The sequence below is a fragment of the Carassius gibelio genome, chromosome A7 (genome assembly GCF_023724105.1).
Source record: "Carassius gibelio isolate Cgi1373 ecotype wild population from Czech Republic chromosome A7, carGib1.2-hapl.c, whole genome shotgun sequence".
Taxonomy (NCBI): domain Eukaryota; kingdom Metazoa; phylum Chordata; class Actinopteri; order Cypriniformes; family Cyprinidae; genus Carassius; species Carassius gibelio.
The window spans coordinates 25,371,058-25,397,952 of NC_068377.1; the positions used below are offsets into that span (position 1 = coordinate 25,371,058).

A 26,895-nucleotide genomic window follows, 5' to 3' on the forward strand; every position below is an offset into this window, starting at 1 on the left:
CTCATACGTATATATATATATATATATATATATATATATATATATATATATATATATATATATATATATATATATTAATTATTCTTATGATGGCAAAGCTGAATTTTTAGCAGCCATTACCTGAGTCTAGTGTCACCTTCAGAAGTCATTCTTATGTTCTAATATATTTGAATTTAATTGAATTGAAGTCGTGGCCTAATGGTTAGAGAGTTTGACTCCTTACCCTAAGGTTTTGGGTTTGTGTCTTGGGCTGGCAACACCATGACTGAGGTGCACTTGAGCAAGGCACCGAACCCCCAACTGCTCCCTGGGTGGCGCAGCATAAATGACTGCCCACTGCTCTGGGTGTGTGTTCACGGTGTGTGTGTGTTCACTGCTGTGTGTGTGCACTTTGGATGGGTTAAATGCAGAGCACGAATTCTGAGTATGGGTCACCATACTTGGCTGTATGTCACTTCACTAATAGTTAGTGTAAACATTTAAACTCAGTGAAAGCTGATTCCCGATGAAGAACTGACCGACCTGCCCTGGTTTGATGTCTAGAAACTGCAACACCTCCTTCGCCATGACTGGTGTGTGAAAGGGTTTCTCACTTTAGGATAACATCTCCGAATTGCTGAACTCAGAATCAGGGTTTGAAGTCACTGCCAGTATAGTGCCTCTCTGGATGCCACAACGTCCTATAGCATCACCTGAACATTTTGAAGTTGTGGTCAAGAACAACGTCTCCCAAAGACCGTTTGCAGGGTGCAACCATGAAACGACTACAATATAGAGGCATTTGAGTTCTGAGCAGAATAGAGAACAGACAAATGTATCTATATTTCATGAGAATAATACTGAAAAGCTATAAAATCCAAGAAGAATCATGTTGTCAAACCTGACATCTGTCTTACCTACTTTGTAGGACTCACTAAAAGTTAAATTAGAAGCTGAGATATTTTAAACTCACAGTACAAACACTAAAAAGGCTAATATGCTGTGAACATGTAAAAGTAATTTAAACATTATTATTAACTCTCAAACACTTATGTCTCAGCAACTAACATGGGAAGAGACACGGGACATAAAACTCCAAACACCATACAGTACATCATAGTCAAAGGTAACATCCAACTTTCAATGTAAACCAATAAAATAACACAGCAGGCTGTGAATTAACAATTAATCGCTGTTATCCTATTAAACACGACTGGTCCTTTATTCAGCGTTATGGTAGAGGTTTATGAGTTCAACTGTAAGTGACTGCTTGCGGTAAAAAAAAAAAAAAAAAATGACGATTTTGTGTTCCTCCGGTAACAAGACAAGCATTTAAAATCAGATATAATCGATGTATCTTGGAACATTATTCAGAAATCTCGACAGTATTTTGTAGCGATGTTTTACATATATGTATGTGAATGCATGTTCGGCACTATTTTATTCACAATTTTTCCCATTAAATGTGTTTTAATCCATAGTTCGATGATGCATGCCTTTTCTAAAGATATTTAATATTTGTTTACTCCCTGGCCACAACTGTGAGAGTCACAGGTACCTGGGGCTTTAATTTTGGTCACATATTAAGAATACATATGGCACAAATTAAATCCCACGAAATTACATTCAAATTGCACTAATAACAATTATATTACTTTAACCTGTCATATTTTACATGATTTGCCAATTCTACTTTTCATTTTAAGAATAAAGGTTATGCTTTATTCCACTGTGCATTAAATTCTCTTTCGCCTTGTTTCAGTCGCAGCGTAACACGTCCCTTGACGTCAGAATGTTGTCGTCCAATCAGAGGCAGGTACGGAACAGCAGCTTGTTTTTGAAATCTTCGCGCTTGGGGCTTTGGTTTTGTGTACTATCAGCTCGAATGTTGTCTTTAAAGTTAAAAAGGCGAATAAAACATTCTCTTAATACCATTGTCAAATCAGTCGTCGTGGATTCATATTGTATCAGATGGTAGGTCACACATTTTAAAACGCTGACTTAATTATTTGTGATTGAAATGAGAGAGCTGAGCAGTTAGCTGCTGCTGTTAGCGCAACGCTAGCAGATGATATTTAATAATAAACATAAGAGTTTTAAAGTAAAAAATAAAAAATTCAGCTGAACTTCACAGACATATGGATCTGATGATATAGTACATTGATGATACAGTGAATGGCCTTTTGTTACATAAATTAGCACCGGTTCAGCCATGCCTTACAATTAATCCATGTTATGTAACGTTACAGTCTAGGAGAATATTATGGTTTACCTGTAGTATGAGGCTTAACGTTAATTTTATTATTTAAATTCCCCTTCTGTTAGAGTTTACTTATAAAGGTATCATGCCATAGTAAAACTATTTTTTACCTACATAAAGAGGTAAACATTTTAACTAATGAAGAATTATTTGGAATATGCCTTGTTTATGCCTTGTTTTTAAATGATTCTCTTGTGCTTTATAGATACACAATCCTTAAGGAGCAGAGATTTTCAGTGGGAAGCTGTAAAAAAGGACAATGTCAGATGGCGAGGTCTGCAGCCACATGAAAGTGGTGGTCCGTGTCCGTCCTTTAAACGACAAGGAAAAGGATGGAAATCACAAGAGGGTTGTCCACGTTGTTGACAACCACATGCTTATATTTGATCCTAAAGAGGAAGTGGTGACATTTTTCCGGGGACAGCGGGTAGGCAACAGGGATGTGCGGCGCAGAGCCAATAAGGACCTCAAGTTTGTGTTTGACAGTGTTTTTAGGGAGGACTCTTCACAGGTGGAAGTTTTTGAGAACACCACTAAAGCAATAGTGGATGGTGTCCTGAATGGCTACAACTGCGCTGGTGAGATTTTATTTCTCTTCATTGAATTTCAAAATAACTTTCTGTGCCATGAACTTGATTTATTTATCTTGGGCTGACAGTCTGTCTTGCTAAAACTTGATGCAAAATGTGAATGTGTCAGTACAATATTTTTGTTAATGAATTAAAGTACCTGGTGCCTTTTTGCCCTTTGTTAGTGCTACAAGAGCATGGCCTTTTAATTTGTACTGTGTTTTCCCCCCTCCATTTCACCTTGTTAGAGGAATTTTGCATGGTTGGTGTTTTTATTTATCATGCTTAATAATATGGTAGTTTCTGGATTTATTGACGCTATAAACAATTTGCCACTGTTTGATACGTCTCATGAATATAGAATGTTCATACAGTTGATGTCATTATGACAGCTGATATATACCTGATAATAATTTTATTCATAAATATGTGTCTGTTTGGCCAGTGTTTGCTTATGGAGCTACAGGAGCAGGAAAAACACACACAATGTTGGGTAGTAGTGATGATCCAGGAGTGACGTTTCTCACTGTGAAAGAACTTTTTGCTCGCATGGACCTCATCAAGGAGGACAAAGTGTTTAATGTAGCATTTTCATATCTTGAGGTGAGGTTTAAACGTCAGTGTGTTTAATAAATACATTTTATAATTAAATATATTAATTAAGATTTGTTTGTTTTTACTTCCTTTACTGATACTGACGCAGTTCTAAAATTGGAATTTGTAAGATTTGTAAAAAATATTTTTGAAAGAAGTCTTATGCTCACCAAGGCAGCATTTTTATTTAACTTTTTTTTTTTTTTTTTTTTTTTTTGGATAAAAAATAAATGAAGTAAAGTAAAAAGTGATGTTGTGAAGTAATGTAGTTAATTCCCGTGTTGGCAAAGCTGAATTTTACCAGTTGTGTTGTTTAATATTTCTTGATGCACAAAAAGTTTAAAAAGAACAGCCTTTATTTGAAATTCATTTTTGTAACGATGTAAAATACTTAAACCTTCGCTTTTGTTCAATTTAATTAAACCTTGCTGATTAAAAATCTTAATAAAAATAAAAAATCTTACTAACCCCAAACCTTTGAACAGTACTGTGTAACAGTACAGTCATGGTTAAGGTATATTTATTTATTTTGCACTAATTAAAATATTAGTCATCTTAGACTTAGACACTGGAAATTCTTTTTTAATGAGAGTAAAATACAGAGTGCATCTTACAAAAAGTGCTGTATTTGTGTTCGTTCTGGTTTATGGTACCTGAAGCACTGTCAGTCAGCCCGTTTGTGTTCTAAGCAATGGGTTTCTGCTCTTTCTCCTGAACAGGTTTATAATGAGCAGATTCGGGATTTGCTAACTAACTCTGGGCCATTAGCGGTGAGAGAGGACAGCTCCAATGGAGTTGTTGTTCAAGGACTCACCTTGCACCAGGTGAAGTTGGGCTGCATGTGTCATCTGTGCATTTTCTTTGACCGTGATTCATCTCATCACAAAGAACTGTTGTTGATTTGCCTTGTCTGATGTGTGTGTTATGTCATTACTTCGTAGCCCAAATCTGCAGAGCACATCCTTGAAGCTCTTGATTATGGTAACAGAAACAGGACGCAGCACCCCACTGACATGAACGCCACGTCTTCCCGCTCTCATGCCGTATTCCAGGTAAAGGGCTTCTCACAGTCTCATCTCTTTCTCTGTAAATATCACATCCGCTTCTGTGTAACTGTTTTTATGCTGCTAGATCTCATTCTGTGTGCGGTCGCCCCCCGTGGGGTTTGAGCAACTTTACATTAATCTTCTTGTTTTGCGATCGAGAGTGAGCTACCAGTTGACTTGCGTGAATGAACAATTTCCAGGATTTTTTTTGTGTTTCCTGGAAGATTTGACGAGGCAATAATAAATCACGATGTTTGGCTTCTCTGTTTATTTGATTTCTAGACTCTAAAATGTAGTTCTTCTAAAAGCAATAAAGCTTTAATCATCTCTGCACCATCTCAGTCATCTATCTGTTGATCTGGATGTTTCAGAGTTAACTGTGCAGTTCAAATCAGTGTCAGCTGACTTATAAAGTTGTCAGGCAAAAGTATAACTATTCAGTCTGACTGAATGATGTTCTCATGCCATCTTTTTTTTCTTTTCTTCTTCAGATCTACTTGAGGCAGCAGGATAAGACCGCCAGTCTCAATCCAAATGTTCGTGTCGCCAAGATGAGCTTAATCGACCTGGCCGGCTCAGAAAGGGCCAGTGCCACCAATGCTAAGGGGGCTCGTCTCAGAGAGGGGGCCAACATCAACCGCTCCCTCCTCGCCCTAGGGAATGTCATCAACACACTCGCCAACCCCAAAGTAGGTCTACATCTTCTGTTAAGACTGAGGGATTCCCCAGATCTTGTTGAAAAGAGATCTGTTTTATTATTTCAGATTTCAATTGGATGTTTCAAACATGGGCTACAATTTGATGAAATTTGTACACTTCTTGTTAAAGGTTTGGACAGAATAGTTGTTTTTTTGGCGTGATTTTAAATCTTTTAATCCAAAGAGAAATAATTATATTTTTGTTCACACAAATGCGTTGTGTGTGGTGTAGTTAAGGTGCCTGCTGCTTTAAATGCTCTTTAAAGACGGGTGGATTCTAATTGTCTATCAATAATATTTTTATCTTTCATCAAAAAAAAGGGGGGGGGGGGTTGTTCTGAAAGTGATAAGTGATTACGATGATATTGTTTCTCTGTCGTTATCGCAATAGTTGTTATGTGGACTTCCTTGTTACTATAGAAGTAGAACAGTTATAACAAGTTTAAAGTTATTATTAGTTATGACAATTTTTTTTAATTTTTATAACTTTTTATTTTATAGCTTCATCTAAAAATTTTGCCCATAAATATATGTTAATAAGTTTTTGGTCTCTACATGATCCATGAAATTTATTTTGATAAATGATGATAAATAATCACTGTTTGGCAAATTTGGAAATGCTCACATCATTGAAACCATACCATTAAATTCTGCTGGAAAACCTTGCAAGCTCTTGACACATTTTAAATACAGGGTGTTTGCGGGGTCTTTAAAAGTATGTAAAGTTCATAAATCAATGCAGAGAAAATTAAGCCCCTTAAAAAGTATTAAAAAGTCTTAAATGTCATTTTCATTTTCAATCAAATTTTCGTTATGTATATTTGTCCGAATAGTGTGGCTCTGTATAGTTTATTAATGGAATCTCGCAAGATTGACCTCATCTGCTGTTGTGTTATAGCGCAGGGCTTGGTGATTCCGCTTTCGCTGAATTTCTGACCATTACCGCATGCTCCCATCCGTTCCCGTGATTTTTGTATATGCTCCCGCAAACATTCTAATATTGTATATAATTTTTGCGCATCAGGGCACCGCTATCAATATGAGGTGTATTTAAATCCCTTTTGAATGAGCGCTCGCAGTTCACTTTTGATTTTGCAATCATGCTCGGAGCACATCTATATTCATCAATGAACTCTGTATCCGTTGAGGAGCAAATCCTCCAACATCTTGTCAGTTATCTCTCCTTACTTTTACAATAAGTTTTGTCAATAGTTTTGTTTATTGGTCTAATTCTTGTTTCTTTGGGTTGCATTGGTTAGACAAAATGTATGGAAAGAGTCTTAAAAAGGTCTTAAAAGGTATTAAATTTAAATTTAACATGATTCCTGTGTATACCCTGAAATATTTAATATAATATGCTGCCATATCTGTTGTATTCTTTCTTTTGCATTTTGCTATGTGGCTTTTGACAGTTTCCCTTGTTGTTGTTGTTTTTTTTAAGCTGTAATATGTTTGTGCCATTGCTATGTGAGCATTGATGCCAAAATGTATTTGTGGTAGTGCATTGATAACAAATTTGTTGTTCACTGTTATTGACAATGAATTTATTTGATCAAATAGTGCATCAAAACGTATGGTACTTTTATCTTTATTTAACACACACTTAAATGCATACAATATAATATGGGTCCTGACACAAAACCAATTATCTGCAGTCCTACTGTATTGTAAACAAATGTATTTACTGGATCACTCTTACTTATGTTTACTTTATCCTTTGTTGGTCTTTATCCAGTCTGGGTCAGCTGGGTTCATACTGTGCTGTCACTGTGGCACATTTGCTCCGATGGTGTTGACCTTCCTCCCCCTTCTTTGCTTTTGGGACAAACCCAAAGGCTCCGCTGGCTCTGTGGTTCAGGGACTGATGCTATCAGAGTTAGGAGACCTACAACTCAGTCTCTGTTGTGTACACTTATCGCTTTCCTCAGGGCTGCCGTGTGTGTGTGTGTGTGTCCTGCTCATTCACTAGTGCTGATTTCAGTACGCCTCCACCAGAGACATTGTGTGGAATTGTATCCAGATTTTCCATTTCAGAGGCGGTTTGAGGGTAATTTACCACCCAATCCCATTAGCCCGTGACAGATATAGAATGTAGTCTTAGAAAATAGCTGTTAAATCTGCCTTGTGGGGTTTGATTTGTGCCATAAACTATTATAAACCAATCCTTAATTATTACGGGGTGTTAGGTGGGAATTTGCTGCCATGTATGTCTCGAATCCTGTCACATTAGTACAACTTTAAACTATCATTGGTTATGAAAAAACACTTAATGCATGCCTTCTACACTACAAGGCAATTTAAGAGTCACAAAAAATACTGATAATGTAAATACTGTTTGAATGTTTGGGGTCAGTACGTTCTTTTTTTTCTTGCAGAAAGAGGTTAATGCTTTTATTCAGCAAGCTTAAACTGATTTGACATTGAGAGACATTAAAAACTTTAAAAGGAAATCTTTTAACTCTTTTCGTTGTCGTTAAAAAGATTAAAATTTTAAATAAATGCTTTTGAATGCTTTATTCATCAAATAATTCTGAAAATAATGTATCACGGTTTCCACAACAACAACAATAAAAAAAATGTTTTGAACATTGATAATAATAAACACCATATCAGCATATTAGAATGATTTCTGAAGGATCGTGTGACACTAAAGACTGGAGCAATGGCTGCTGGAAATTCAGCTTTGTGATAACTGCAATAAATTACTAATATTTTAAGATGGCAAACTTATTGTAGATCGTAAAAATATTTGAAAATATTACTGCTTTTACTGTGTTGATTATCACATAAATGCAACCTTGGTGCACATAAGACTACTTTCAAAAAACATATTCTACACCCAAAATCAGACGAAGAGGATCCAGTACTGTCTGTATGAACGGGTAACTGAGGTCAGTCTCTTCCTCTAGCTAGTGATATCCTTCTGTAATGCCTGTAACCATAGTGACACACAACAGAATTAAATACTGTGTTGCTTTTTAATTTTTAATTTTTAAAATTCTAAACACTTTCAGGCAGCTCCTGCTGTTTTTAGCGTCTAAGATATTAAGACAGTTTTGTCCAATTAGGTTTTCTTGTTCTCCACCTCCTAAACATTTCAAATGCGTTAGTGTCTCTCTCCGACCACACAATACCAACACTTTCTGACAATTTTCAGAACCTGATAGATGTTGACAGTCCTAACAATGGCGCAAAGGACCACGTGCCTTATTCCATATGCATGTCAACGACACAACAGGTGACTAGTTGTCGACTGCATTTCAGCCTGTGCTGTGCACATCAACTGAACTCGCTCTAAAAATATGATTGTGGTGACTCAGGTCTCCAGTATCTCTGGCTGAGAGTGATAGAACAAGAACATCTGCTAAGGTTGTGTGTGTATATGCACAACGTCACTCTAGTTAGATTCACATGATCCTTCAGAAATCCTTCTAATTTGCTTATTTGGTGTTAAAACATTTCTTCTTATCAGTGTTGAGAACAGTTTTTGTGCTTAATATATGTATTTTTTCAGTATTCTTTGATGATGGAAAGGTAAAAAGCAAGGCATTTATTTCAAATAGATAGTATCACTTTTGATCAATTGAATGCATCCTTGCTGAATAAAAGTGTTAATTTCTTACTGATCCCAAACTTGTGAATGTTAGTGTACATTCCAGACCATGCTTGATTAAGTTTATTCTGGGTGATCATAAAAGTTTGATTGCTCCCACAATCATGTGCGTGCACAACTGTTGTTTCTCAAATGTTTGTTTTCAGTGATGGAGTACTGTAGACAAGTTCACTTGTTCCAGCTCACGTCCAAGGATCTCGATTGCTGGCTTTGTTTGTGTTTATTTGCCTGAAGAGCAGAATGGAGAGAGGGAGTTTTTTTTTTTTCTCGTTTGCTGTGTCTGGAATTTTTCAGCTTGCAGTACATCTTTGTTTTGTCCTGTAGTACAGCTGAATCTTAACAAGCCTCTGACCCATAAATATGGGATTGGTTGAAAACCTCATGGTCACTTGAGTTAATTTTGGTGCTAGATAATTGCAGGCCGTCTTTCTGTTTATTGTCTGTCAAAGCAGGATGCATGTTCTTTTAATTTTTCTTGTAAATTGATTGTATATGTAGTCATGAACTAATTTTTTTTGTGTGTGTGTGTGTTTGATGTCAGAGTATTTTGGCTGGTGTGTGTGTGTAAGGTGAGGAGGTTTGTGCCTGTCTCTGGGCCCCTCCAATAGGCAGCATCATAGGTATTGTTTTCATGCCATCCGCATAAATTAACCTGTCACACAGACGGCTCTTCTTACCCACATTGTCCTGGGAGGGCCTGAAACAGGCCACTCACACTCAAACACCTTGTTAACACAGTCGTGCCAACAGAGCGAACATGCTGCCTTCAGAAATGTGATTTTTCACAGACTAGCTATCGTGATGGTGCTGCGTGTATTTTATAAAAAAAAAAGAGTAGGTTACATAAGCTGTTTTTTTATCACCTAAAACCGTGCCTTTTTGTTTTTGGTGCAGTAGTTCCTACCATAGAATAAGAAATTACTGAAAAGTTGGCCACAGTCTTTATTTCATCCTTTTGCAAAGGAGTTTGTGAAGTTCCCAGCAGGCCACCACTTGATTCAAAACTATAATGAAACCATGAACGCATGCAGAGTCCAGATGTAGGCTATAGTTTGAGACATCAGCTGGATGAGATCAGATACACACAATTTTCCACATTTCCCTTCCCTGACTGCTGTGTTTTCCCCTATGTTTGCTTTGGCAAAATGTGTGTATGTTGTTCTCCATGTATGTTAACTGTTCCACTTCAGCTGTGGAAACTTGGATTTGAGGTTTGTTTTTTAATTATAAAAAAAATTTTTGTTAGTTTTTGTTGTTGTTTTTATGTGGATGCTGGGATGTGGACTGTGTACCAGTCACTAGATCCTGACATTAATTAGACCATCAGTTTGTTTGGCCATCGTTTTCTTTAAATAAATTGCTAGATTATTCAGTAAAAAGTGGTGCAAGTTCACCTGCAATGTCAGTGGCCTACATTTTTTTTTCTTTTTGATGTACTTGTTAATTTACAAGCATGACATTAGTAAGAACGCCTACATTTGCTCTTAATGTTACAAACTTAATTTAATTTATACATTGAAATTGTTCATAGGAGATGAATGTGTTGCAAAAACTGAAGATTTTGGGCCAGTATGCATCACCAGCGAGAAGTATGTAATTTCACTGTTAAGTACAGTTTCATCATTTTGATTAAAAAATTACAAGATTTATCCTCTACGGGAAGTTACTATAGCTTGTTTGCGATCATGTGATTCTTTCGCAAAATTCAGATTGAGGGCAGGAAGTGGAAAGCAGAATGGATGAGATGGAGGAAAGTCTGTACTGTACTGGTTTAGACATTTGTTCAAGAGGAAGGTATTAACAGAAAATCATGACATATGCTGGACGTGATCCTTATGTTATGAAGAGTAGCGATTTTCAACTAAATTGAAATACTTGCCTGTCAGTAGATATAGACTAAGCAACTAATCCTGATTACAAGCGAATCCCACATTTATATGAGAGATGCGGGATAATGTTAAGTTTGAAACTTTGCTGCATGTACAAAGTATGTGGCCATTGGTCCTGTTAGCAGCACGTAAAACAAAACTTTTATTCAAATTCTGAATTGATTCTAGACTAGATAGCGAGCTAATAGCGCTTCCATATTATCACTAAAAAGCTGTCACTCACTTTCATCGCAATCTCACAACATTCTGTTATTATCAAATGAAGCTCTCTTATAAATATCTTATTTATATTGTGTCTATGTGTGGAGTTTAGCATTGAGTGAATTCTGAGATTGAGATTGGCAGCAGTGTATCTGTTTACATATTTCTTTTAGGGCTGAACAATTAATTCAATTTGTAATCGCGATTACAATTACGGATGCCACAATTACATAAACATTCAAAGCAGCAATTAATCACTCAAAGTCCACTTGTGTTATTCTGTATGCTTAAGATGCTTGTTTCTTTTTTACATGTTATCTTAAGGGTTTTTCCCTTTTTTTTTTGGTTTAAGCATAACATTGTAATACCATGCATATTTTTCCTTGTAATCGATAATAATCGATAATTATTATTTTTGTCATAATCGTGCAGCCCCTAATTTCTTTATTGATATATAATCAAAATCGTAAAATATATTATTATGTCTCACATTAACCATTTGCGCACACACAAGCATTATCCGACTCAGTTTCTAATGACCCGCTGACACAGGTTTACAAGCGTTTTTCAGTAAATTTATTGCCTTTTCCCTCCTTATGAACAGAACATTTTCGTACACGATACAAGCACCTTGTGTTTCTTGGTTTGACCGATTTGAGCATCCGTAAACAATACAAAACATAGGCATTTTGAGTTTCTGCTAGTGATTCCTGTTCCTGCCCTCCAGCTGCCTTTCACACCACAGCAGTGACGTCATGTGCAAGCAACGTATTATAAGTGGCCTTGTAACAATGTTTAGCGTATTTTGGATTGCTTAATAACACTCTTAAGGCAAGCCCAGTGACAGATCCATTGTAAAGTAAATGTAAACTCATTTCAGAAATGGCCTAGAATGACATTTTCATCCGATTCATGTAATCTCTGCCTTGGCTTTAGCGTTTTTGTTTCTTACGTATTGTTGCCATTCTTTCGTGACATTCTTAAATTAGATTTTTCTTTGCTTTGGCTTGTTTTTTATCCTCAGTGTAAGAAGACACACATTCCTTACAGAGATAGCAAGCTGACACGGCTCCTCAAAGACTCTCTGGGTGGAAACTGCCGAACTGTGATGATCGCGAACGTCAGCCCGTCCTCACTCTCCTATGAAGATACACACAACACTCTCAAATATGCCAACCGCGCCAAGGAGATCAAATCCACTGTGAGTCCTACACTTACACGCGCAGCTTCAGCAGTCCCCCGACCAACAACATGCCTCAAATCACCCATGAGTTCACGTCCTACTAAAATGCTATTAAAACGTCATTATAATATAGGTCATATTTGTGATTCTCTTTCCATGTGTTTCAGCTGAGGAGTAACGTGATGAGCTTGGACAGTCACATTGGCCAGTATGCTATCATCTGTGAAAAGCAGAAAGCTGAGGTAAAAAAACACAATGAATCTCAACCTTAATTAGGTCTTAATATGGAACTACTCACTTTGTAAATCTGGTTCGCCTCTCCTGTTAGGTGAGATGGGTCTGAGCCACATGAGACTAGCTTGTCTAATGATAGAGTGTGTGTGTGTGTGTCTGCAGATTGTCATGTTGAAACAGAAACTCAAAGAGTACGAAGAGCGGAAGGTGGAGGTTCCTGCCCTTAATCCAATCCCTATCCAGAGGAGAGCCGAATTTGAGAAGTAAGCAGCCTACGTTCAGTCTAAAAGCGTGCACTCATGTGAAACAGCAGACTCTGTTTGCAGGCACCAGCATACATCTTGAGACCTGTATTTTTGTTTGTTTAGATGTTGTTAGTTTATGCCATGTGTGATGTGCAGCTCTTTAATGCTGTCCTTTGAAACTTTGAATCCGCCTCAATTATTCATGAGTAAGAGTACACAGGACAAAGCCAGACACCAACGCAGGTGGAGGTCTCCTTACCTCTGCATTTTTCATCAGGCCCAGTGGAGAGTGGAGGCTTGTGCTTTGTGTAATTTTTTGCACCCCCCCCCCTTCTTTTTCTTGGTTTATTGCTTGTTTTAGACAGGAAGTGTATCACATTTTTGCAACACATCCCATCGCCCCACCCCTCAGCCTTGAGATTTAGTCATTCTGTTTGTGTGTGGTTCTCGTCAGCAAAAACCGCCGCAGCACCCGTAGATGGGAGGGAGAAAATGAAGGCTAGGCGGAGGGAGGAGAGAAAGAGGGAAAATAACAAGGGTGGGAGGGACGGAGAGGGGAAGGAGGAGGGGGAAAAGCTGAATGAGTCTCACTCCTACGTGTTTCATTCACCGGCATCAGAATTCACAACTTGCAGAGCGAGCGAGTGAGAGAGAGAGAGAGAGAGAGAGAGAGAGAGAAGGGAGAGAGAGAGGTGCTTAGTGGCAAGGAGGGCTGGCGCGCTCCTGCCCGCATTAATAATGCAGGAGTCTGGCAGTGCCAGCGCTGCACCAACATTATGGCCCCAAATACAGCCTCTGCACTCTCTCTCAATGGACTTTTTTTTTTTTTTTCTAAAATCAAAACTAATACCGCCCACACACACAGTTCAGGTGATAGCTCAAAGCATTCATCGACGAGCCGTTTGCAGTGTTGCAAAAGCTCTCAGTGGAGAATATGTGTTTGAATGAGAGCGTGATGGCCTTTAGCGCTTACCTTTAATAAATAGAAGAGAAAAAGGTGCAGTAAGTTGAAATATATTCTCAGTTATCATAGGATGCATTCCTAGCCAACTGACAGGTCTGCTTTTTATATTTTTCTCAGTGAGACTTAACTCTACCATTCAGAAGATTGGTAAGATTTTGAAATGTTCTCCAAGGCTGCATTTATTTGATTATAAATAAATTATTAGTAAAATGTTGTGAAATGTTAACTTAATTAAATCTATATTTTAAAATGTAATTTATACTTGTAATGGAAAAGCTGAATTTTCAGTCTTCAGTGCAGCATGATACTTCAGAAATCATTCTAATATACTGATTTGGTGCTAAAGAAACATTTTTTATTGTCAACGTTAAAAACAATTGAGCTGCTTAATATTTCTGTGGAAACTGACCTGTTCTTTGATTTTTAAAATAACTGGATTTATTTAAAATATAATTTTCGTCATAAATCTTTACTGTCACTTTTGATTTAATAAAAGTAATATTTACAATTTTTTGTGATATTGTACTTAGGAACTAAACCAGATAATTAAAACTTACATCTGATGTCTCATGTTGGGCATGTTTTTCTGGGCTTTATTTAAACCACAATATTCCATTAATTCTATTTGACTTCTTTGTTTTTAGTTTGTTTGTCTGTTTTCAATCAGGCAGTATAATGAGGAAATTGTCAGTAAGGTACAGGGAGCACATGACCTCTTATAGGTCTGAAGCAGTGCAGTGATCTCTGTTCCACAGTTCTTTTTTAAATATTATAATTTATACAGAGCATATACATTAACTAGCAGGAAATGTATAACGCAGAACCTATACAGTTGGTATAGGTGAGAGGAGTGGCATCCACTGAATAGAGACAATAACTCTTGTGTTCTGCAGGATGTCTCAGTCCCTGCGCAGTGTGTTTGCGGCACGTCTGCAGGTCCGTAAAGAGCATCTGGATATCGAGAAGCAGTTGAATGAAAGCAGGTTGACTATGAGACACAGGGAGCTGTGGCACCAGCAGAGCCTGATCTTCTTTCCCGACAACAGGGCCGAAAGGGTAACAACACTGATTCATACACACACACACACACACACAGTTTCAAAGGGTGTTTGAAACTGATTTTCAGTCTCAAGGTTGTTTAAAAGTGATTTCATTGAGATATTTTATTATTTTGGTTTAGTTTTTTAATCATTTGGAAAGAAGAAACAACAAAATAAGTTTCTTGAGCACAGAATCAGCATTAAGACTGGATTAATTGCTGCTGAAGATTCAGCTGTGCCACCACAGAAAGAAATAAAAAATGTCAATATATTCAAACAGAAAACACATATTTGAAATTGTAATAATTTCACAGCGTTACTGTTTTGATTGTATTTTGAATAAATAAATGCAGCCTTGGTGAGCATACAATAATTCTTTCGAAAATATGAATATAAAAACAGTCCTCCAAACTTTTAATATTGTGTTTGGTGTTGTACATGGTAAAAGGGAATAGTTTGGTATGTGTGTGAACCCTGATTTAGACATCGTTTTTTTGGCGTTTTAGGCCACATGTAAGTACGAGCGTAAACTGGCCTCCCTGAAGTCTCACCAGGAGCACTTGCAGAAACGCTTGATGGAGAGTGAAAAGCGCTTCCAGGAGAACGAAGGATGGCTTCATCGCATCGAAAACGAAATGAAGCTGCTTGGACATGAAGGACACTCTCCAGAGGTGAGGGCCAGGTCACTTTTACTTCAGATTAATGCTGCACGGGCAGAATACATGTGCTGGCAGAGATGTCAACCAGTACAGCGTCTGCTATATTCAAATCCGAAAACTAAAGCACACACTCTGAAATCACAGACATGCACTTCCAATGCATTGTTGATTGTTATAGGAGCGTTTTAATGGCTCAGTTAAGGGGCCATTTACACAGAATGTGGTTTTGGATTTAGAAATGTGAAACGCAAGCTGTTGTAATGGGGTGGGGAAGGTCTAGAAACATGTTTTTGTACAAACAAATTTGTGATTTAAGTACTTTGTTAATCTGCTTTTGCACTGATGGCCAGATTTGTTATTCACCTGTTTTGAATAATCTTACTTTTAGGATTGTCTCCAGTTTACAGTTTGTTTTTTTTCAATCAAATAAAGATAACATTTCTTTTTTTTTAATTTTAAGGAGTTAGTAGACTCTTTGAAAATATGTTTTACTTCATGTTTATGTTGTAAAACATTTTGTGCAGAAATAGCTGTATTTTGTGTTGTTGTTTTTTGGTCCTTCAGCTTCTGGTGATATTTCTTTATTTGAGGGCACATTTCAGTCCCCGAGTGGACAGCCTTGGCCTATTATCCATTTGGAAATGCCATTATTGAATGTTTGGATGTTTTCTAGCCGAGCATTGAAGCTCTAGGGTGCCAGTCTGCAGTGCTGTGATGTCTGAGGCAGACATGCTCCTCAGAGGCCCTGAGTAGCAGAGCTCATCTTGAGCCAAATACACTCAAAAGAGGACTAGTAGAATCTTTTGGACTAACTTGCATAAATTGCAGCTACTCTCGATCTTCACGTGCCTCAGCCTTTTTTAATATGGCAGTGATGTACTTCTCAAGCAGTTGACACATTTTAAAGCCGTGCATGCTGTTAATCAGACTGCATGTAGAAAACTAACATTCATCAACCTACTGTAAAAACACGCACAATTCAGCATTTGTCAGTGGTTTTCTTGGAATATTGTGTAAACTTTGTTTTTGCCCTCGTTTGTGGCACTTCGATCGACATTGTGACCATTTTTGCGTTTCTCTCCCACATCCTCTTTTAGCTCCTCCTTCCATTTCCCCACCGGAGGTTGTCTTAATAAAAGAAAAATCAATGCTTTTCCTTCATCACTCCCTACAGCTGCTTACCTAAATCCACACCTCTTTTCTCGCTCTTTTTTTTTTTTTTTTTGGAAGTAGAACGGAGTAGTGACGCACTCGCCCCTCAAATGTTCTGTGCTAAGCTGCTTTGCATTTCCTTGCGTCAGAGGAGGTATAGAAGACTCCTCAGAAGGTGCATTTTCATTGAGACAGAAAGAAAATAAAGAGCTGCTAGACTAAAAACATCTAAGCTGTTTCATCAATTTAGCTCATAGATGAGATGGTTTAATCTTGTCATCGCTTCTTCACCCAGAAAACCTCGGCGGTCTCACTCCTGAGCTTGATATTCTGTTCAGATTTATCAGACAGACTGTCTCTGTCTGTGTTCTGATTTATGCCATATGCATAATTTGAGTTGACAATGTAAAATGATATGTGAATATCATATCGATTTTAAGGCACAATTTCATAAATAGCTTGTCATTTTATTTTTATTTTTTGTAGAAAAAGTAAGTCTGGTTGAAAGATTTGTTGGCATCATCACTCAAAAAAAATTTTTTTTTTAAATTAGGTATGAATTTAAACGAAATTTAAACAAATCATGTAATTAATATTTAATGAGAACAGCCTCCCAAAATAATAATTAAAACATAATTTTAAGAAAAAAAAGTATTGAAAAGACGCTATAAAAAAAAAAGGTTTTTTCATATCGTAGAACATAAGCCTGCTACTTTTCCTTACTAATTAATTGCATAAATTAACACATTAATTGTAGAGGCTTAATTCAAATGTTTTGGTAAACAAATTCACACATTGTGGTTTCATTGCTGTTTATTTAATTCATTGATGTGTGATGTTATGCTGGGTGCATATGAAAATGATCAAATATCATAAAGTATATTGCATTTTCAGCCAACCTGTTTTAATTTGGAAATGATGCTGTTAATTGATTTTCATAAGCTTATCCACCGTTAATATCAAGGGGATGGGGATGGAGCTGTTGGTTGCAGCAACTGTTGCGTTTGTCTTTGTATTAAGATTGTTTCTGCATACAGGAACTGAAAAGAGAACTGCAGTGCCATCAGCTGCAGCTGCGGATTACTGACCTTCAGCAACACATCCAGCACATGAGCAACCTCATCAGTGTTCAAGACCAGGAAAACACTCACACACACAAGTATGAGTCAACACTCGTAGAGGTTTTGCACCAGGTTTCATGATTCGGTGCTTAGTCACCCTGCATCTATATGTATGTGGGATACCATGTGCTTTTTTTATATGCTCTAGAACATTCTTTGTATAAAGTTCTGTGTGTTATTCAGAGAAATTGGACATTTGCAATCTAAATGCCTCCATCTGTATCATTTAACGATCCCACACTTGCTCTCCACCTGTCCTGTCAGGTTGGTGAACGCCCTGCTGTCCACCTGCCGCCGACAGCACCAGGCGTTGAAGGCCGCGAGCATTGCCACAGATGACGCTGAGTGGGAGGAGCTGGAGCGGCTGGTGCACAGGGAGAGGGGTGTGGTCTGGGCAGACCAGGAGAAAGCAGAGGAGCGGGATGATGGGGGCACAGGAAGCACTCATCTACAGCCCATCCTGTCTTTCTCACACCTCGTGTCTTGCCAGAGCACGCCATGCAGTGAGTGAACTCTTGATGGAAGATGAAACTTTCAAATGTTTTCTCTTTCTGTAGCAACACATATCACACATAAGGTGGCAGCTTACTTGAAACTGGTGCTATGCTGATGCACAAAGTATTTCACCCAAACCTTATAGACTTAGCTGTCCCACAATGTCTGACTGCTACACTACCATTCATAAGTGTTAAGGTCTATGTTTTTTTGTTTTTTTTTCATTATTATTATTCAATGAGAACACATCAAACTGATCAAAAATGACAGTAAGGAAATTTATAATACTACAAAAGAGTTCTAAGAAAGTATTACATGCTCTTCTTTTGTCTATTCATCATATAACCCTGAAAAAATTTATATAAATAAAAAATTATACATTTTATACATTACATTTTAATGTTTTATTTATTGGCTGCTTATTAAAATTAATAACCTTTTTTTTTTATCTTACCAACCCTAAACTTCTGAATGGTAGTGTGTTTGTGTATATGTAAATGATCCATTTTAATAACATTTTATTAATGCGTATCATCATAATGAGCATTTGCATCATAATTTTAGCAGATAAATGTGACTACAACATCAGGCAAAACTATAGATTTGTATTTGTTTTAAATTTTTTTTATTCTATTGCTATATATGTGTAGATTTATTTTCTGTTGTGTTTAGGGATGTTCATTTTGGTTATTTTGGTTCTTAACTGACACTCATTAACCAACACTCGTCAACCGATCATTAACTGTTAACCGACAATTTTAACTTAAAATTGAATTAAATTAGAAAGGGTCTGTGAATTGTTAAAAATACTAACATTTGTTTCCCGATGATTAATTTTACATGTGCAAAAAGCAGCAAACAACAGAACATAAGGATTCACATGGTTTTTATATCACATTACGCAGTGCTTCTGCTAGCGGAGAAAAACATAATAAATCTAGGCTATATATATATAGTACAGACCAAAAGTTCGGACACACCTTCTCATTCAGAGTTTTCTTTATTTTCATGATTATGAAAATTGTAGATTCACACTGAAGGCATCAAAACTATGAATTAACACATGCGGAATTATATATGGAATTATATACATAACAAAAAAGTGTGAAACAACTGAAAATATGTCAAAGTAGCCACCTGTTGCTTTGATTACTGCTTTGCACACTCTTGGCTTTCTCTTGATGAGCTTCAAGAGGTAGTCACCTGAAATGGTCTTCCAACAGTCTTGAAGGAGTTCCCCGAGAGATGCTTAGCACTTGTTGGCCCTTTTGCCTTCTGTCTGCGGTCCAGCTCACCCCTAAACCATCTCGATTGGGTTCAGGTCCGGTGACTGTGGAGGCCAGGTCATCTGGCGCAGCACGCCATCACTCTCCTTCTTGGTCAAATAGCCCTTGATGCCTTCAATGGGACTCTACAATCTTCATAGTCATGAAAATAAAGAAAACTCTTTGAATGAGAAGCGGTGTCCAAATTTTTGTTCTGTACTAATATATATATATATATATATATATATATATATATATATATATATATATATATATATATATATATATATATATATATAATGATTAAATAGTCCTATACTAGAAATATATTTTTACCTAATTAAAATCTTAAATACTGTTATTTGAAGGATTAGTTTTGGAGTGAGGGGAACTAAAATAACCTAGCTATGTCTACAGTGCTAATTATAATGTTGGTAAACATTTCGTGTCAGCATTAGACCCATTTCTGAATTAAATAATAAAATGCGACTTGTTTTTTTTTTTTTCTCTCTAAAAATATAACAATTTTATACGTGTAGCGGATTTTAACCATTCAGCAAACCTTTTTAAATATTTCTATAAATTACTGAAAATAAATAAATGACTTTTTTAAACCGTTTAATTGATTGTATTAATCGGTCAAAATTCTTAACGGTCGGTTAATGGTTAACCAGTTAAAATGAACATCATTTTAATATCATTAATATCATTCTTAAATCTGTTATTCTTTATCTTGTTTTAAAATGCTATTTATCCCTGCTGTTTTGGGGTAATATCCATAGCTGAGGATGTAAGGAAGTAATCCAAAAGGATAATGTCAGTTAACTTCCTGCTTCTGAGATGAACCATCTCATTTGTGTCATACAGCCTCCTCTTAGTGTTCTCACTTTATATGTGCCTCGTGTTTTACTGTTCTCCGTGTCAGTGTAATGCAATCTGCATTGTGTGAACATTGACAGATGTATGTGTCTTGATTTAGTTCCTGTGTGATGTATATGCTGGACTAAAAAAGGTGGACCAGCACAAATGAATAACAATGCCTTCTCTTCACTCAGGCTCAGAGAAACACACACGTCGATCCTCACAGCGTCTCAGACCAACACACTCATCTAAAGGTGAACTCATCTCTGTCGCCCTTTTTTTTTCCCCTCCAATGTCTGCTTCAACGTTTTCTGCTTAAGTCATCAATCTGTCACATTTCTCATACTGACAGCCCATGTGTGTGCCGCACTGTTGTGAAAGCTCAGAGAAGACCGTGCAGCATTTGTAAACTAGCTTTGTTTACAACGGTCCCCTTTCAGTACGTCAATCATTTATCATTCTCCATGTAAGCATCAAAAGTAAATAGTGCTTTATTAATAGTCAAATCATATCAGTGGCTAAAATTAGTAATTAATGTAATTACATAAGTAACTTTATTTTAGCTTAGAAACCGGCAAAGTTGCCTCTACAGTCTCCATACTGACTGAATGAAATACAAAAACAAGCTTTTCGCAGGATGGAGGGAATCGAGGGGTGGGAGAATGAGGAAGAGAGGAAAGCTTTGGGAAATTGGAGTGGTGAGTTATTGCTCAGTAAATGGAGAGTAATGATATTTGCTGCAGAACAGGTGTTCCTCATTTGATTGAGACCCGCTGTGGGAAATACACACATTTCAGGAAAATACAGAGATTTGCAAAGAAGAAAAAGAGGGAAGTGAGGGGGAAACAGACGGATACTATTAAGAATTATGTTTGGAAAAATATTGTCAACTTCTGTATCGATAGTACTGGAATATTTCGCATTGTGGAACATAGTTTTTATTAGAAACAAATTTCCTATGTCTATAATTCCTCATTTTTGACAAGGAGATTGGGGTGTTTCTGTTGTTTATTTTGTACACCCCCCCCCCCCCCACGTCCAATGGTTGTTTAAATTTGAATGATTAATTTCAAACACCATGTGGGATTTGACCAGGTCAGGACAGTATGCGTTAGTTCTCAGTGGAAGGAAATGGAGCTTTTTGAAAATAAAGATGAATAATGATTTGTTCGCTGCATCGAAAGAAAAACAAAATGTGATGCATATTTCACACAAAACACGGTTGTTCAGGTTTTTAGCACTCTGCTTGGGGGCTTCCAGGCTGCTCTTCTGAGCCATTGTGAGGACAAACTAGTCGCTAGCTCTGCAAGGTTTCATTTTAGGCACTTAAAAAATAAATTCAATATTCATAACCCTTATGTTCTAAACATGAAATATAGCATTTTTATTCCTGTTAGACTGATTTCAGCTAGCACAAATTTTCCCGTTCATTTCTAGCTGTTTGTGTAACCGCACGGTCCTATTTTTGTGAATGCAATGGAACATTTTCAGATGTGCACCAAAATGCATTTGCTACTCCATTTTTAAAAAGAGATGCTTATTTTCAAGATTCATGCAGCAGGAAAGAAAAGCTGTGTTCAGGTCGTCCTGCCTAAAGGAGAGTTGAAACCTTGTCTGCAGGAACTGAATGAGATACAGAGATTCAAAGCGAGGGTTATGAATGAAGCTCCGCCCCACCCCCACCATCGACGCGCTTCATGACGATACCGTCACTGCGCTCGTGCTCAAGTGCTCGGTGGAGAGAGGGAGCGGGAGTGTGAAAGGGTGGAAAATAGTGATTGAATAGAAGACCGAAGCAGGAGGGGTCACGTGTCAACACGCCACTCCTGCCTCTCAGACTAAAGTCTGCAGTCGGTTTCTTTCCATTCTCCTTACTTCTCATCGCCCTCACCCTTTTTTTCACATTCTATATGTTTTTGTCTGTGTGCTTCTTAGTTTTTAAATCAATCATCTTTATATCATCTCTGTGTGTCTGTGTCCTCCTCACCTCGCCATCTATGTCTAGCTTCTCAGTAGTGCCGACCCTCCGCCCGTCTGAATTTCATTCATAAAATCATTGCTCAGGGCAGGGAGGGGGAGCTATTACATATAGTATGAACCACTCCTGGATTGGGCGAGGACAATTCTGCAATAAAAAGAGAGCGAGAGCCAGGCGACCCTAATCCGCAGTGGCTTCCTCCAGAAATAGCGCCTCATGCATGTTTTAATCCCACCAGCCAAAAATACGCCACCCAGAGCACTCTGCCACCAATTACTGATCGCACCTATTCCTCTGCCTCCGCTCTGGGCCGTACATCACTGTCTGCCGCCCATCCTCCCTCTCATTTTTTTTTTTTTTTTTGCTTTGTCACCTGATCACCCTGTGACTCTCAAATGAAGTTATATCGCCTGTGCTTTACAGCTGCCATCTCCAAGAGGATGTCAAAGCAAAACGCATTTGGTTTAACTTTCGTAAGAGGTGTTTTCAGTTCACAAACTTTCTTTTGCTAAAAAAGTGAGTATAGTTAGTCATTAACAGGATGTCAGGTCCTCTCCCATGCAATCCAGATTTCTGAGAATCAGCACTGACTCAGAGAGAAGGAGAGATGGCTGTGTGTCAACAGTTTAACCAGCGGGAGCTCTGAAGCGTCGCAATTGGTCAAGAACGCTTAAGATGCAGCCGCAGTGTCTCTCTCTCTCTCTCCCTCGCTTTTCTGCATCGTGTGAGTCAGTGTGCGGCCAGACTGCGACGTGCTCCAGCATACTCCGCCGCTCAATATCCAACGTCAGACCCCTCCAACAGCTTCCTGGAGCCTCCCTTGCCGTCCTCACCCACACACACCCACCAGCACACACATCCATGTGCTGTCTGTCTTGATGGCGCAAAAGAACCTGCTCTTTAACAACACGCTGCGCATGAATACTCACGTGACAAGCGTGGATAAATTATTCATGTATGAGTAAATAATGTTTGTGTATTTCCATCAGTAATGTAAACTTGTTGCGTGTGTGCGAGAGGCAAATGTGTCCAGGAATGTGCCTCACAAAGCAGATGACAACAACACTGCGTAATATTATAATATGGCAGTTACTTGCGTTGGTTAGAATTCATTCAAATAGCCCCAATACTTTTTAATCCAGCCGATTTTGTCAGGGATATGTTTAAAATGAAGGAAACATCTGCCATTCTTGGAGTTTTTGTTTCATTAATGTTTGCAGTATAGTGCTAGAGTGTATTCTCATTGAAGTTTTCACATCATTTTACAGTGTTTCAGTTGTTATTATTTGTGCAAAGTGACAACAGGTGAATTCCTGGAGCCAGTCAGTCCCCCTTTTTGTCTTTCTGTCTATCCATCTTTAAACATCCGTTTATCTGTCTTGTATATCTGTCTTTTTTTCAATTAGCTATTAAAGGGCTTTTCTATACTCTATAAAAAAAAAACGTAACAAAATTCAAGGACTGACATTGGAAAATTGTTAGACTGAAGTTATCGTATGTCAGATTAGTTAAGTTCATGTGAGCACTAGAATTGTTTGATAAGAATTAATGTTCCCTCAAATCACTGTGTAACTTTTGTGTTTTAAAATAGCTCAATGAACTAATTAAAAATTTATGCTTTTTAAAGATCATTATTTTGTGTATTTGTGCTTTAATGTTCAAAAAACACACAAGCCATGGACGGTTAAGACAGCTGACTCCACTGTTAGACAGTCTCTCGCGCTCTCTCTCTCACACACACACACACACACACACACACACACAGCGCGTGTGCTCACACATTGCGCACAAAACTCCGTATTTGAACATTCAATAGCAAATACTCAAACTAATAACGGCCTTAAAATGCGTTGCTGTTCTGTTGTACGTAATCTTAAAGATTCCAAATAAAGTGTTTTTGCTTTCGCCCAGATACACACAGCATCTCCCTGACATGACTGATTCAACACTAACTGTGGTTACTGAAATCACACCTTCTTTCTTTGTGTGAACATTGGGCAGCACTACGCAAATATTTCCACATAGTGATGTAGACATGTGAGGGCGTGTTTGAGTGAGCCGGTTTAAAGGGGAGTGGCAGATTCTTAACTTTGATAAAAAATTTCTCTTTGGTTTTGAGACTTTAGACTTTGCAACTTCGGGGATCTTATCAATGCACAATCAGCTTGTAACACTCCCAAGAGAAAGGAAAAGAATTGCATTGTATGACCCCTTTAAATACAGTTTAGACATTTCTGATCCTAATGAGAGACCTTTTTCATTTGGTGATGTCTTCCAATGAAGCTGATGAATTTTGTGCTGCGTTTCTCTTTTAGGCTGTAGCCCTCAACATCAGGAAGGAAATGCTGAATGTCCTCTTAAGAAACCAATCAGGAGGAAGTTGTCTGTGTCTCCTGCTAACCCAGATGAGGATGTGCCCATTCCTGTGCTGTCCCATTACCCTCCTGCCGTTCAGGAAGTCTTAAAACAGGAGGGCATGTTCCCATTGCAGTACACTCCTGAGGGGCAGCCGCACTCCTCCGGCAGCTTTGATCCAAACACAACTATCGACATTTTTCACAACGAGGACCCAGCAGGCGTTAATGCCACAGTCATCCTATCGCCTGAGCCCCCTGGCCACACAACACTCCGGGCACTACGTGCGAACAACGGAAATGAACTGGCTAAGAGGTACCACAAGATCTGAAAGCACTATAATTTGTATGGATTAGTAATTGTTATGTTAAAGTTGAATTGGGTAGTTCTGTTTTGGCTGGTGTGAATACGTTTCTTCCCAATTGGTTTCTAGGTTTGAAATCCCGTCACTATTAGACCTGCGAAAATCCAAACCGTCCTACATGGCCATGACCTCAGCTGCCCAGGTCAAGCGCAAGTTCAACTGGTGTGTGTTTATTGTGGGACCTGTTTGCTGGGGGGGGGGGGTTTAAAATCATGCCTCGCTGACATTTTGCACTCTTGGTGTTTTCCAAAATCTCACTTTGTGTCTGTCTCTATCAGTTCCAACATTGGGAAAGAAGACAGTTCTCAGGCCACGGCTGCAGCACCCAAGCGCATTAAGAGAGATCGCTGCAAGGCATCGAAACCACTGCGAATCCGACGTTTCGGAGGTTAGTAAGCTGTTCTCAATGCTGAAAAATTACAGTTACCCTCTATGGGCTTCCCATTTGTATCTTGGAAGTGGAACATAAGCATCTCTTATTATATTCCATTTATGAAGTCCTCACGTAATCCATTATGTTTGGTAAAGTATTGTAATAGTGTAATGGGGCGGGCCGGCTGACAGCTGTGAAAGAATGTCAGGCGCACAGCCAGAAGCGCACAATCTCCTCCTCCCTCTCCCAGTGGCTCATGCACGTTCTTTCTCCTTAGTAATATAATGCCCACAAGTTGGCTGAATTTACCCCAGCCTCTAGAGGCCATGCATTAGAGTGATTTTTGCCATGTTTGTAGGATCTCATGATTTAACTTTTTTATTTTTTCACGAATTCTTCAAGTAAACTTTTAAGATTTTTGTTTTCTTATTATCTTTTTTCTTATTCTTTCTCTGTTCTCTTCCACCACATCTAGTATCAGCGGAGAATGAGCCAAGCCGAAGAGTAGTACGGAGTGTGTCTGAAGGAAACCTCCATCAGCTTGACCAGCGGAAGCCCAAGTTGAGCTCGATGAGGCCTGTTGCACTCTTTAAAAAAGTCTCCAAGAGGATATGAGTGGTTTCCATTTGCTATTAAAAAGGCGGCGTTCTCTCAATCACTGGTCTCTCTTTTTTTATGTTGTTGTTGAGCTGGTATTTGGGCTTAATTATTTCTAGAAAACTGGATTGTTTTTATGTTAATGTTTTCAAATATGTATGAGTGTAGAAAACTTGTCCAGCCTAATATGAAACTCACATTTAATGTATTAATTGATGTTCAGGTCTTGTAAAGCAAATAGGTTTTATTATTGCCACTGAGTGACTTTTGTTTCCTAAATTTTTACCCCTTTTAAACGTTTTAATAAAAAAAACTTTCCATTTAGAAAGCTGCTTTCATGTCAACAGTTTCTATTTCATGATTGATTAAAAAGAAATATCAATTGAGAAATATCGACCCTGTTTGTTTTATTGAACTGAGCTTAAATAATTTTTACAGACAGTGTGCACAATATTTGTAGTTTCTCACTAAACTTTACAGTACAGCTGTGTACAGATAACTGCATTTAAACTTGTTTTTTTAATAATTATTTAGTATTGTAGCAAACACCAGAACTGTAACAAACTGTTTTTATATAGGTCCTTAATTTGATATTTCATTTACAACAAGTATTACTGACATTTTGCTTCAATACATCTTTAATTGCAGCGACACAACAAAACCTATTAGTTCAGTCTAATTAACCACATTCTCTGCAGATTTTTCATGCATCTTCACCTCCAACTGTCTTGCAAAAGCCGTTCACCTCGTCTTGTTTCTTGCTGATCTGTAGTGTGATCAGATCTTATGGGTTCAGTCCACAGAGGACAAAAAAAGGGAGTCTGGAGACTGGCGCTTTGAGCTTTATCTTGGTCCATTTCCTGCATGCCATCTGTCTGAACCGAAAGAAAATTGAGCCTCCCATCAGGAGTGTGGCCCGTTTAATGTTCAAACTCTTTAACATATCCAACAGTACAATGAAGTTCCATAGAAGTGCTTGTCATTTTCATCAACCAGAAAAGGATTTAGCGCAAATGCTCTGGTGTAGCTGAGTCAGTCCTTGCTGTAGGCAAGAGTGACAAAACCAGGACTGTTATCTACTAAACTTTATCTGTCAATAGAAATTGGTGTGTGTTAATGGTATTTTTTTTATAGTGTCATGCTTAAGGAATTAACAGTAA

General features: G+C 37.9%; 1 protein-coding gene and 1 pseudogene across 2 annotated transcripts; one reads left to right on the forward strand and one right to left on the reverse strand.

Moving 5' to 3' along the window:
* Positions 1-781, reverse strand: part of LOC128016941 (12S rRNA N4-methylcytidine methyltransferase-like) — a 64,170-nt pseudogene extending 63,389 nt beyond the window's left edge.
* A 935-nt stretch (positions 782-1,716) lies between these two features.
* LOC128016942 (kinesin-like protein KIF18A) lies at positions 1,717-25,796 on the forward strand. Of its 2 annotated transcripts, none has more exons than XM_052601904.1 (18): positions 1,717-1,795; positions 2,445-2,817; positions 3,254-3,411; positions 4,122-4,226; positions 4,344-4,454; positions 4,940-5,137; positions 11,874-12,050; positions 12,200-12,274; positions 12,429-12,529; positions 14,369-14,531; positions 15,022-15,186; positions 17,364-17,485; positions 17,712-17,950; positions 20,263-20,322; positions 24,362-24,716; positions 24,835-24,927; positions 25,044-25,153; positions 25,614-25,796. In XM_052601904.1, exons 2-18 carry the CDS (start codon positions 2,499-2,501, stop codon positions 25,751-25,753), a joined length of 2,691 nt encoding a protein of 896 aa, XP_052457864.1. In that variant the 5' UTR covers positions 1,717-1,795; positions 2,445-2,498; the 3' UTR covers positions 25,754-25,796. The 2 variants fall into 2 exon arrangements, with proteins under 2 accessions (XP_052457864.1, XP_052457863.1); XM_052601903.1 differs by lacking the exon at positions 1,717-1,795 and adding an exon at positions 1,802-1,953.
* Positions 25,797-26,895: the final 1,099 nt, after the last annotated feature.

Excerpts from the sequence above, each read along its gene's own strand:
- LOC128016942 (XM_052601904.1), top strand. The coding sequence starts at position 2,499 with ATGTCAGATGGCGAGGTCTGCAGCCACATGAAAGTGGTGGTCCGTGTC. Across the intron at positions 15,187-17,363 it reads ATGAAGGACACTCTCCAGAG|GAACTGAAAAGAGAACTGCA; the intron begins GTGAGGGCCAGG and ends TTCTGCATACAG. Across the intron at positions 24,717-24,834 it reads GGAAATGAACTGGCTAAGAG|GTTTGAAATCCCGTCACTAT; the intron begins GTACCACAAGAT and ends ATTGGTTTCTAG.